Source organism: Cydia fagiglandana, chromosome 9 (assembly GCF_963556715.1).
Source record: "Cydia fagiglandana chromosome 9, ilCydFagi1.1, whole genome shotgun sequence".
Classification (NCBI taxonomy): Eukaryota; Metazoa; Arthropoda; class Insecta; order Lepidoptera; family Tortricidae; genus Cydia; species Cydia fagiglandana.
Genome location: NC_085940.1, coordinates 5119077 through 5131373, shown reverse-complemented (window position 1 = coordinate 5131373; position 12297 = coordinate 5119077). Strand labels below are relative to the sequence as shown.

At 39.4% G+C, this 12297-nt stretch overlaps 2 protein-coding genes across 4 annotated transcripts in view; one reads left to right on the top strand and one right to left on the bottom strand.

Moving 5' to 3' along the window:
• The window catches only part of LOC134667199 (GSK3-beta interaction protein-like), a 170003-nt gene that overhangs the window by 51858 nt on the left and 105848 nt on the right, over positions 1 to 12297 (bottom strand). The window lies entirely within an intron of this gene.
• Positions 1 to 12297, top strand: part of LOC134667206 (dynein axonemal heavy chain 3) — a 156757-nt gene that overhangs the window by 41957 nt on the left and 102503 nt on the right. The window contains exon 21 of the mRNA XM_063524532.1: positions 3328 to 3498. Coding sequence (XP_063380602.1) covers positions 3328 to 3498 — 171 coding nt within the window. The remainder of the gene's footprint in view (positions 1 to 3327; positions 3499 to 12297) is intronic.

Genomic DNA, 12297 nt, shown 5'->3' with positions numbered 1-12297 from the left:
CCATTTGGCCACCGGACCCCAGCGGCATAGGTCGAATTTTTCCAAGTATATGCACTTCTTACTGAAGGCCCAGCGTTCCACCTGGCCACCCCTAAGGTAAAATTGAAATTATGTAGAATTGGGATTATGTAGAATTAAGCTTCTGTAAAATTGAAATTATGTAGATTTGGGAATCTGTAAAATTGAAAATCTGTAGAATTGGTAATCTGTGATAGGAATCTGTAGAAATGAGACTAAACCCTTAGTAATGTGGTACTATGTACTAAGCTTCACTATGACTCTGAAATTGTAGCAGTAATTAATTTTGTTTTAGTTGTCACCTGACGATTTATTTAAGTCAAACTCTGAAGTTATTATTTTACACTTTTATTTGAATCAGCATAAAATATATCTTTTGATATATACTATATATATATATATAAATCTTATATTCAACTTACATTGACTCCAGAGATTACTTCTTCTTAAACCTTGTGTTATTAAATAAGTCCACCATACACTGTAGTTGTTCGCACTGGTTCACACTGGATCATATAATCAGAGTGGAGTCAACTGGTTCTTAAACTCAACTTTTAATTACTTTTGTGACTTAACTTCACTTTCATCTCGCTTTAGTTTGTCAAGCACATTCCTTCAAGGTTCTTCCTTCCATTCTGAAATGTATAAATACAACTGAGTATACTGTATATAAAATTTGTGTCCCGTCTGGTCTAGTGGGTGGTGACCTTACCTATAAAGCCAAAGGTCTTGGGTTTGAATCCTGGTAAGGGCATTTATTTGTGTGATGAGCCGAGATATTTGTTACCGAGTCATGGATGTTTTCTATGTATTTAAGTACTTCCAAAGAGACGTTCAGCGCTATCAGCTATGAACTTTGTAACATGTAATGGGTCTCACATATGGAATACAATGGGAACTATTGTGGCAAGGTTTGTCCAAGTAACAAAATTATGTGAGAAATTATGTATCAACAACAAAACAATAATGAAAGTTGAAACAATTATGTGGTTTGAAGATACTCACGATTTTCGGCATAGGTTTATATATTTGTTTTACGCGTTGGTGCCGTGTCATCGTTAGTATTGTAGTCACAAACATTTAAACTGAAAAATAAGTTTTAATTCCCATCAATAATGCATCTGTCATCAGTGACAGTAGTCGTTTTTTTTTAAATAGGCTTTCTACACGCTCGACGCCAAACGCGCCTGTGTGACGGAGCCTTAAATGTCATATACCTACTATTGTAAGAAAAACCGGCCAAGTGCGGTTCGGACTCGCGCACGAAGGGTTCCATACTTTTTAGTATTTGTTGTTATAGCGGCAACAGAAATACATCATCTGTGAAAATTTCAACTGCCTAGGCCTATCACGGTTCATGAGACAGACAGACGGACAATGAAGTACATCTGAAATAAATGTCATATACCTACTAAGAAAAACCGGCCAAGTGCGAGTCGGACTCGCTAATAGGTTCATAGGGTCATATCCAGCCTAGCATTGCATTGGCCCCGCTTAAATATTTTAAGAGTGTAATAGATTTGTAACCGGTCAGCAACGTGAGTCCCTTGGAGAAGCAGAGGTCTAGTCTAAACTCCCACTTACCATCGGCATTAACAGCCTTGTATGCTTATTTGCCACCAACATGTCATATTAAAACATATTAATAAAAATTTACTCGGTCAGCAATGTGAGTCCCTTGGAGAAGCAGAGGTCTCGTCTAAACTCCCACTTACCATCGGCATTAACAGCCTTGTATGCTTGTTTACCACCAACATGTCATATAAAAACATATTAATAAAAATTTACTCATTTCATCGGTCATATCCAGCCTACCATTGCATTGGCCCCGCTTAAATATTTTAAGAGTGTAATAGATTTGTAACCGGTCAGCAATGTGAGTCCCTTGGAGAAGCAGAGGTCTAGTCTAAACTCCCACTTACCATCGGCATTAACAGCCTTGTATGCTTGTTTGCCACCAACATGTCATATTAAAACATATTAATAAAAATTTACTAATTTCATCGGTCATATCCAGCCTAGCATTGCAGTGGCCCCGATAAATGTTTTAAGAGTGTAATAGATTTGTAACCGGTCAGCAATGCGAGTCCCTTGGAGAAGCTGAGGTCTAGTCTAAACTCCCACTTACCATCGGCATTAACAGCCTTGTATGCTTGTTTGCCACCAACATGTCATATTAAAACATATTAATAAAAATTTACTCATTTCATCGGTCATATCATATCCAGCCTAGCATTGCATTGGCCCCGCTTAAATATTTCTTTAATTTGTTTTTAGCATTTGTTGTTATAGCGGCAACAGAAATACATCATTTGTGAAAATTTAAACTGTCTAGTTAATCTAGTTATCATGGTTCATGAGATCTTGAGATACAGCCTGGTGACAGACAGACGGACAGCAGAGTCTTAGTATTTAATAGGGTCCCGTTTTTACCCTTTGGGTATGGAACCCTAAAAAGTGACCAAGGCCTCCAGTGCCCCAGGCTGGAATCAAAGCAGCGTCCTCTGCTATCGCAGCAGGTGCCTGTGCCATTCTGCCACCGGGCCACGGCGGCATAGGTCGAATTTTTGAATACTAAACACAATACTCCCATGGAACGCTTTGAAGTTCAAATCTCGTTACGTTACGATGGCGTTTGCACTTTGCACTATGTTCGGTGACTATTTTTTATTGTTAACACACACAATACACTATTTAACAGGTTTTTATCACGTATTTTCGAATAAATTAGTAATTCAAAACACCCCAAAGCCGAATGGTTTGACGTCTAGGCAGTGTTGCAATCGTCTTAAAAGCCGTAACAGACTATCGCACGTTCTAGCTTAAAAAAAAATTATGTAATAATTATACCGGTATACATATCCATATGAAACGAAACTTAATGCAAATAATAACCATTATACATACCGGAGTCATCAAATAAACAGTAATATTCGTCTTGGTTTTTATTTTTAAAAAAAAACGACCAACCTAACTTGTAAGCATGTTTGCAGTTTCTAAACGCAACAAACGCTGTCAAATGACAATCAACAAATTGAACATTTGCATTCTTTGTCGAAATTTTTTCACTTTTAAATGCAAAATACTCGACAATACGAATTTTGCGGATACATGTTCTCGATTCAAAAGTGATATTTTTTCAAGCTCTTTCGATTGAGCATAATTTCATTTAGGTCTACCGTGAAAGCGGCTCGCGTTTATATATAAAGAAATATTTACAGATTTCTGCAGGTTAGTAAGTACCTAGTTGTCAAACGCGTCACATTCCCGACAAAGTTGATATTTTTGTGAAATATTTCATTTTTCCAGGGCATGGTGGAGCGCTGGCTGCAACAGCTGGAGCACCAGATGATCGTGAGCCTCAGGGACGTGGGTGCAGAAGCAGTCAACGCGTACCCGATCACCAAGCGAGAGGAGTGGGTCCTCATCTGGCCTGGACAGATCGTTCAGACCGGCTCCTGTGTGCACTACACCGCCGAGGTATCATTTTTAGGGTTCCGTACCCAAAGGGTAAAACGGGACCCTATTACTAAGACTCCGCTGTCCGTTCGTCCGTCCGTCCGTCCGTCTGTCACCAGGCTGTATCTCACGAACCGTGATAGCTAGACAGTTGAAATTTTCACAGATGATGTATTTCTGTTGCCGCTATAACAACAAATACTAAAAACAGAATAAAATAAAGATTTAAATGGGGCTCCCATACAACAAACGTGATTTTTGACCAAAGTTAAGCAACGTCGGGAGTGGTCAGTACTTGGATGGGTGACCGTTTTTTTTTTTGCTTTTTTTTTTGTTTTTTTTTGTTTTTTTTTTTTTGCATTATGGTACGGAACCCTTCGTGCGCGAGCCCGACTCGCACTTGCCCGGTTTTTTCGATGTGGCGCGCGCACAGCTCTTGTGAGCAAGGACCCCGCTAAGGATACGGGCGAGCCTTGCTCATATGCATATCTGTCGCCAGTTTTCCCTTAGTCGCCTTATACGACACCTGTCGCGAAACGCCTGTCTTTATGGGAATTTATGTAACTACAGTGGTAGAGTAAATTAGATATGACATGCGTCGCGATGGAATGAGATAAAGATGTTTGAATCTTACCTTTATCTCCTGGTCTATGCCTGGGGTTCCAGCATCTATTGCCCTCAGGAAACTCGTGCTCACAGGATAGGCCACGCCTGCGGGGCTCCAGCGCACCACCTGAAGTTTTAAGTGATTTATGACATCACCGTTATCACTGAGCATCTCGGGATATCTTTTGGGGATTCTACTACTAAATCAGATTGGCATGATTAGATCTATGTTAAGTATAAGTGTCAATAGGCTTCAGTCAGTCAGTCATGTCCCAGAGATCATACTTCTCCCACAGGCAATTCAACACTTCGGTACCGCGCCCACAGGGGTACCGACACAACATATAGCCTCGTCAGGCTCTAGGCACACCGTATAGGTTACCGTCAGGCCTCGTCAGGCACTAGCTCATGGACACCGCGACCACTGGGGTTGTCCCTCTTCCACTCTCCAATAACACATGAGCCCTACAACCACTGGAGGGCTCCACCTCTGCCTTCTATAACCAAGTCCACCGTACCTCTCGTACGGTGGTGATCTCCCTCGTAACTATACCAAAGTAGTGGACATGTCAACAATCAAGTTACGGGGACAAACATTCATAGAAGGTATTTAGTTTAAGGGACATCTAGGTAAGACTGAATAGTTACGTTATGAGCTTACGTTACGTGTTCATGATGTAAAGCAAAGCAAATACAAGCAAGTGGAGAATACTCAGCTTTAGGGAAACCAGCCCATGTGGTTTCCTGCTACGTAGGATGAGTCTCGATAACCTCACGAGCACATTTAACTGTTCATCACGTTGCGGCGACGAAGTCTGACAACAGAGACTTCCATAGACTAGACCTGGTATACTCACCATAGATACACTACTCTCTGGTAGGGTTGCCAGCGGTGAATATAGATGTTAGACGTCATCGCAGTGCCTGGCACTCGCGACACTCCCGAAGACAGGCAGAAGTGCAGACAGGGATTGCGTCCACAGCCGGATCTTCTCTCGGGCTTTGGCGGCGGCATCCCTTTGCTGCCGTGGTCGAGTAGATGCGCCAGTGTCATCATCAGCATTTGATCCGTTGTCTGTCTCAATATTGTTAGGCGAAATGACTCTCTCTAGAGTACACTCTTCACTTATACCTGCTGTATCATATAAAGTTTCCTTATCCCCTTCATCATTAAAAGACATGTCGCCCAAATTATCGACTTCGAGGTCGATGTCTAAAATTTGTGAATCTTCAAGAACTCTTGAGTCTTCTTTATTCACCGTTGATGTAGCAGCTTCTTCGCTTGTCACATCTTCTACTTCTAATGGATACAATTGTGCTAAAGAACGAGTATACACTTTATTCCCTACCTTAACGCGGGCAACACGACACATATTGTCGCTCCCCTTTTCAAGAGATATAATTTTTCCTACTTTCCAGTCTTGTCTATTTTTGTTATCGGCCTTAATTTGTACTACTTGGCCCTCCGATGGTTCAAGCTTGGATGTGCACCTAGGTTGTTTAGGAGAGTGTGAATACCTTTCTCTCAGGCTCAAAAGGTACCGATCTATGAACATTCTTTTAAACTCTTCCAATATGCTGATACCTTTCTTCCAGCTTTGTACTAGATCACTCTTCGTCTGTGTTTCTAGAGGTAAGGATCCATCACTCCCGGTGTCTGTTATTATGGTTCTTCCCATAGCGATGAAATCAGACGGCCTAAGTATATGTTCTACATCTTCGTCGACATATGTTAGCGGTCGAGTGTTGACAACAGCTTCAATTTCCTTGACTACAGTACTTATTTGATTGTCCGTAAGAAGATGTTTCTGAAGAGTTGTTCTCATGCAGACTTTGACCATACCCACAAGTCTCTCGTAGAAGCCCCCGAACCATGGTGCTAATTGAGGGATGAAACGCCACTTAATCTTCTTTTCTATACAATAAGGTCGTGTCATAACTTCGGATATTAATTTAAAATTAGTGGCATTGTCAGATGTTATTACTGTGGGTACGTTCCTAGTAGCTATGAATCTTCTTAAGGCAAGAAGTCCTTCTTCTGCTGTCAAATCTCTCACGACTTCCAAATGTATGGCGCGTACGGCAAGACAGGTAAATAGGCAAATCCACCTCTTCTCCGTTCCTGATTGGGTTTTAACTAGTATCGGGCCTAGACAGTCTATCCCTGTAAAAGTAAAAGGTTCCGTGTAGTTGACCCTTTCAGGAGGTAAAGCCGGTGTAGGCGGTAGTTTAAACGGTCCACCCCGTTGTTTGATGCATTGACTACATTTACTTATGACGTTAAGAACTCGCTTCTTCCCTTGTGGTATCCAGAAGTTCTGACGAATTATACTAAGAGTGTGGGCGGCTCCGACATGATAATTATCATTATGAGTTCTCATAGTGATATTATCAGTATATGTACTCTTAGGAGGTAGTAAAATTGGATATCGTTTGTCATATGTCCAATTAGCGTATTGGAATCGCCCCTTGCTCCTTAGTATTCCATCTTCATCTATAAAAAGACCTAGATTTCTTTTTAGGCTAGTCTCTTTTCCTGCTAGTTCTTCGGGAAAGTACTTAGCTTGGACTTCTTTGATCTCTGAAACCTTAGTATATACGATGCCGATGTCTTCGTGCGTCCCTTCTTTAGGTCCAGTTCTTAAGCTGTCATCTTTATGTGTCGTTTCCTCAGATCCAATACTTAAACTACCAGCTTCATCCTGTATCTCTCTGTCGTCAAGTCCTATTTCCATTGGAATGCTCGACAGACCCTCCCCAACCAAAAGAGAAGTGTTACTTGACGGACTGACAGGCCATTCTATTGAGTCTTTCGATAAGAACTCGGGTCCTGCCAACCATTTCTCCAGTTCCTCCTTTGGTTGTGCGGGCCTGGTTGCTACGTCCGCTGGGTTTAAATCCGTTGGAACATATCGTACCTTCAGTTCTTTGTTTTTCTTCATTTCTTGTATTCTTCTTGATACGAACGGTGTTAGAAGTTTATCTGAGTAGTACCAACCGATTACAATTTGACTGTCCGTCCAGAGGATTTGTTCAGTTATTTCGCCTCGTAGTGACTTCTTAACGTACTGGATTAAACGATGCCCTATAAGAGATGCAATAAGCTCTAATCTTGGGATCTTTAAATGATCCTGATCTTTAATTGGTATCAGTCTTGATTTTCCTATAACGAAGTTTCTCTGGTTGCCCTGCACTATGTAGACAACCGCTGCATATGCTTTAGTCGAAGCGTCTGTGAAGCAATGGATGGAATAGCTCTTCAGCCGAAGGTTCTCTACACAGCACCGGGGAACACAGGTGTCCTTTAAGTTCCTAAGTTCTTTCTGTACATCAATCCATCTCTTCGCTTCATTTCCAGTTAAAGGGTTATCCCATTTTAATTTAAGTTTCCACAAATCCTGTAGAAGAAGCTTCGCTGATAGTGTAGAGGGTGCTGCGTACCCACAAGGGTCGTACACTGACGCGATGCATTGTAGAACTCCCCTCTTTGTACTAGGATATTCACGTTCCTTCAGTCGCAAGTGAAGTGTATCTGATTCTAAGTTCCAGTCCAGTCCGAGTACTTTAACTATTCTATCTTGACAGCTGTCTGGAACCTGTTCTATGAAGTCACGTGAGTTGGAGCTCCACTCCCTCAAGTTCATTGACATTTGTTGAAACTCTTGTTTTGTAGCGCTATATAAGTCTATTGCCTCTTCTACAGTATTTGTTCCAGTCACCATATTATCCACATAGATGTCATGAGAAACACGTTGTATATTTTCTAAGCTAGATTTAGATAAGTGGTATTTAATTGTGGCGTTCAGTAAGAACGGACTGCTGATCACACCGAATGGGACTCTACAGAACCTCATGTGTTTTAAATTGTTGTTTTCTACTGGTTTATCTAGATCCTTGATCCAAAGGAATCTAGTTACGTCACGGTCTTTAACTTGTAAACCTATTTGTAGAAATGCTTTCTCTACATCTGCACAAATACCTATGTTATGTGATCTGAACTTCAACAATATTCCTGTTAACTCTTCCAGCATTAAGGGACCACAGTAAAGGCACTGATTTAAGCTCTTATTGTCCTTGATTTTAGATGACGCGTCGTATACTATGCGCGGAGGCTTATTCTTCTGTTTGACACAGTGATGTGGTAGGTAGTGAACTGGATGACTAGGGCTAACAACCTCTTCCTCCGGTACGACTTCTATTATTCCTAATTTCTCTTGTTCTTTAATTAATTCGTCGTACGAAGTCAATGTGTCAGCTTCTAGACGTTTAATTAAACTCACAAGTCGTCCTAGTGCCAAACCGAAGTTAGGATCCAAGTCTGGAGGGTATTCTACCCATGGCCACGAGACTTGGTATCTGCCATGTTCAAACTGGGTCGTCTCGTTGAAGTGACGCAAGGCTTCTTCCTCTCTGTTCTCTTTTGGAGAGTCCGTGATGCCAATTGTTTCCAGATCCCATAGTTCTTTTAGGTTTACACCTTCTAATGGTAAATCAGGTTTATTTCTTCCTATATCCAAGTTAGTCTGACAATAGGTGATGATTTCCAAGTTATTATCTGGTTCTATCTCTGGTTTTCCTCCGAAAGTCCATCCAAACTTGGTGTTAATCATGAAAAGATCTTCCTTTAATTCTATTATCTCGGGTAATAACAGAGATAGATAGTAGTCGTTACCCACTAAAAGGTCTATCCGGTCACCGAAGGATCCATCATCAGCTAACTTATATTCCGGATTCCATAATCTACGGTCAGGTCCTAAGTATGGAACGCCTCTTGCAATCACAGGAACAATGTTGACATTAATTGAAACAATTTCACCGGTTTGTGCTATCATCTGGATCTTAACTTTGGGACTTTCCACTTCTTGAGGTGTATTGGTACCAAAAATAAATATAGTAAGATGACTATCTTCTATGGTTACCAGGTTGAATTTCCTTGCGAAGTCCTTTGTAATGTAAGATCTCATGCTTCCTCCGTCAAGCAGTACCCTACCTTTATGCCTGTTGTTGATTCCTTCAGCAGTTATCTCTATAATGGCTGTTTGCATAACGGTAGGTCGCACATCGTTTACTAGGCCTAGTCACAAAGGTATGTTAGGCTTGGAGGCTTCGTTGTTTTCTGTGACAATTCCAGGTGTCTTTGTTGTGCTCGTCTGCGCTTCTGTAGTCTTTGTTGATGCCATCTCTGACAGAGCCTTCGGACACAGAAGTAGGTGATGGTAGTTATTTCCACAGCAGGCGCAAGGTTTCTTTGATTTGCACGTTCTTCCAAAATGTCCTCTTTCCATGCATCTGTAACATCGAGCTACAAGCCTATTTTTCCTATCCCTTATTGTGGTATACTTCTTACATTTCGCAGAGTCATGTTCTGCTCCACAGAACAAGCATGATATCCTGAACCTCTTTCCAGATGGTTCCGTTGAAGAATTTCTTTCTTGGTTACTTCCAAACTTCCTTTTCACCCCTTGGTTTCTTGAATTTGAAGCATAATTGTTTCGCTGTCTATAACTATTATTCTTAAATATATAATTATTTCTTCCTCTTCCAAATCTAGGGTTATTAAATCTTTCACTGACGTGCAGTGTCTCAGTAGTGTAGTTGCCTGAAGTACTTTCACTTGTTTGGGAGATGAATCGACTGGCGTCTTCCTTGGCGGATATTAGCTTCTCTAGCTCCTTTCTTATTTCCGGAACTGAATCATCCTTGACTCTTTTCTTCAGTTCATAGACTATTTCTTCTGAGAACTTTTCCAGTATTACAAACCGAAGGTAGCTGTGCGTGTCGTCTTCGCCTAAGGAACTTAACACTCTAAGATGGGTCTCTATCTCGTTCAGGACATTCCGGCAACTGATAGTGGAACTGTCGGCCGGTTTAATTTTGCTCAAAGCAGAGTAATGGGCATCTTTGACAAGCTCCACGCGTCCATATCTTTCTTTCAACGTATTGACAGCTATGGCGTAGTTCCTGTTGGTGGTTCCTAGCCCTTCGATCAGCTTCTTAGCTTCTCCTTTTACAGCAGAATTGAGATACATAAACTTATCTACATCACTTAGTCTTCTACTATCAACTAAGGAGACGAACTGATCCCAAAACTGGTGCCAGGTTAGAACGTCACCGTGGTACTCCGGTAGATTCAGTTTAGGTAACTTTCCCGATACAGGCATGGTAGCTTCTTTTGATGTGGCTCGAGCTCTTCTGACCCTCACTTGCAGCTCACATAAATCTTCTTCAGCTGCCAGCTGGATCGTAGAAACCCTGGAGATCTCATCGGCATCAGGCTGATTAGCCATCTTAAAGTAGTTATTCATTTCGGCCTTTATTCTACTCAAGCTGCTTTCTAGCTTGGAGATGACAATTTCCATTTCTAGGAGAAACTCGTCCGTAGGGGAACCAGGTATGATACTCAATATCTCCCTCGCCTTAACAGACAAACTCTCTAAATGTCCAGCAGTAAACCGAAGTGCAATTTTCAAGCCTTCCTCCATATTGATTACTAACGTAGATACAGACCTGTAATATACACACATCAAATAGTAACACCACATTGTACACCGCTCAATGTACAATGTCCCAGGGAAGATAATTCAAGAGACAAAATATATAATTTTGTTATTCGTAGCATAGTATAGCAGGCATATAGCGCTTAGGCAGGTTCATATGTGTTAGTTGTTATTATTCCATAAGCATTGTATGTGCCCAGCATAACTCAAACTTTCATTCCATAAAATTACTTAAATCTAAGGGTTCAACGTTAGTTGGTCGAGGTCGCATGCTGATAGCTCTTGGTAGGTCAATAATCGTTTTGCTTATTTATGTAAACAAACCTATTTATTAATTTAAAATTGACTAAATGTTTCCAAATGTGAAATGTGTACCTATTCCAAAATTAAAACTAATATTCCAAGGAAATTTTAAATACTAGCAAATTTTCTAATAATTATTCATTAAGTCATCACCAAGTCTATTTGGAAATTAAAAGGGTAACTTACTAATCATGATTTGTATATATTTGTGTCAAAATAAATGAAATTAAGTAATTATAGATTGAAAGTGCCTTTATGTTGTAAGTGTCACTAAAGAAACCTTCCATCTTATTTTATGTGTCAAAATATGATGTAATCATAGATTGAAAGTGTCCTTATGTTGTAAATGTCACTAAAGAAACTTTCCATCCAATAAAATTGTTTTAACCATTGATGTATATCTCAGGATTGGCCTTACGGGTAATAATATTGTCCACAAAGTTAATTAAATTTTTTATGAATTTATGATGTTCAATTAACACTGACTCTAATATTGCAAATCAAGTAGATAGGTGTGTATGTGTCTATATTTATTCATTACTTATTTTGTGTATAAATTATTAAAGTATTATCATAGTTATTACTTTCAAAGAAAATCTATAATTTCAAAGTGTGTTCACTGTGTTCTAAACAAAGCCAAAAGTTAAGAAATATTCAACCAAGTATTAATATCACATAATGATAATAGTGTAATTATTTAAATTTAAGTTTGATATTTTATTTTAATTTTAAAATTTCACTTTATTTGTATCGTTTTAATTCCTACAACCTACATCATGTAAAAGCGCTGATATTGAAAGAAAACACTGTCACATATAACCGCTGTAAATTAACACACACAAAGCATTCACAAAATAATAAGCATGGGTAAACAGGGGGTTAAGGGTTTGTAAAAAATAAACACACAAATATTTATTTAATCACACATAGCAAAGGTAGTTCCCTAAATTTGTAAAACTCCTGGCGGACAATATAAAGAAATCTCAACGTATGATGAAATTACTGGAATGAAGTTAAGATTCCTTTTCGTTCACTTTTCATTCCCTTGAGCACACATTTAACTTTACTTTAAGTAAAACATTAATATCATGATATGAATGTACTACTGATAGTCAGGAATATTACTTGTTACTTTATTAAAATAATGTTGCCTTGATCATAGCAAGAATTCTACTATAAAGTTAAATTGATTATGATATTTATTAAAAATATAGTGAAGTAGGTACTATTTTCTATAAGAATTCACTTGTTTATATTAATCAAGAAATTAATTTATTGGAACTAAACAAATGAAGGTAAATTAAGCAAATTTGTCACACAATTATACTCAAAATGCATTACTCTTTTCGTCAAGGTGCTCATGAATCTAATATCAAATATATATCATTAATATGTAGCGGCGAAATAAGCCCTA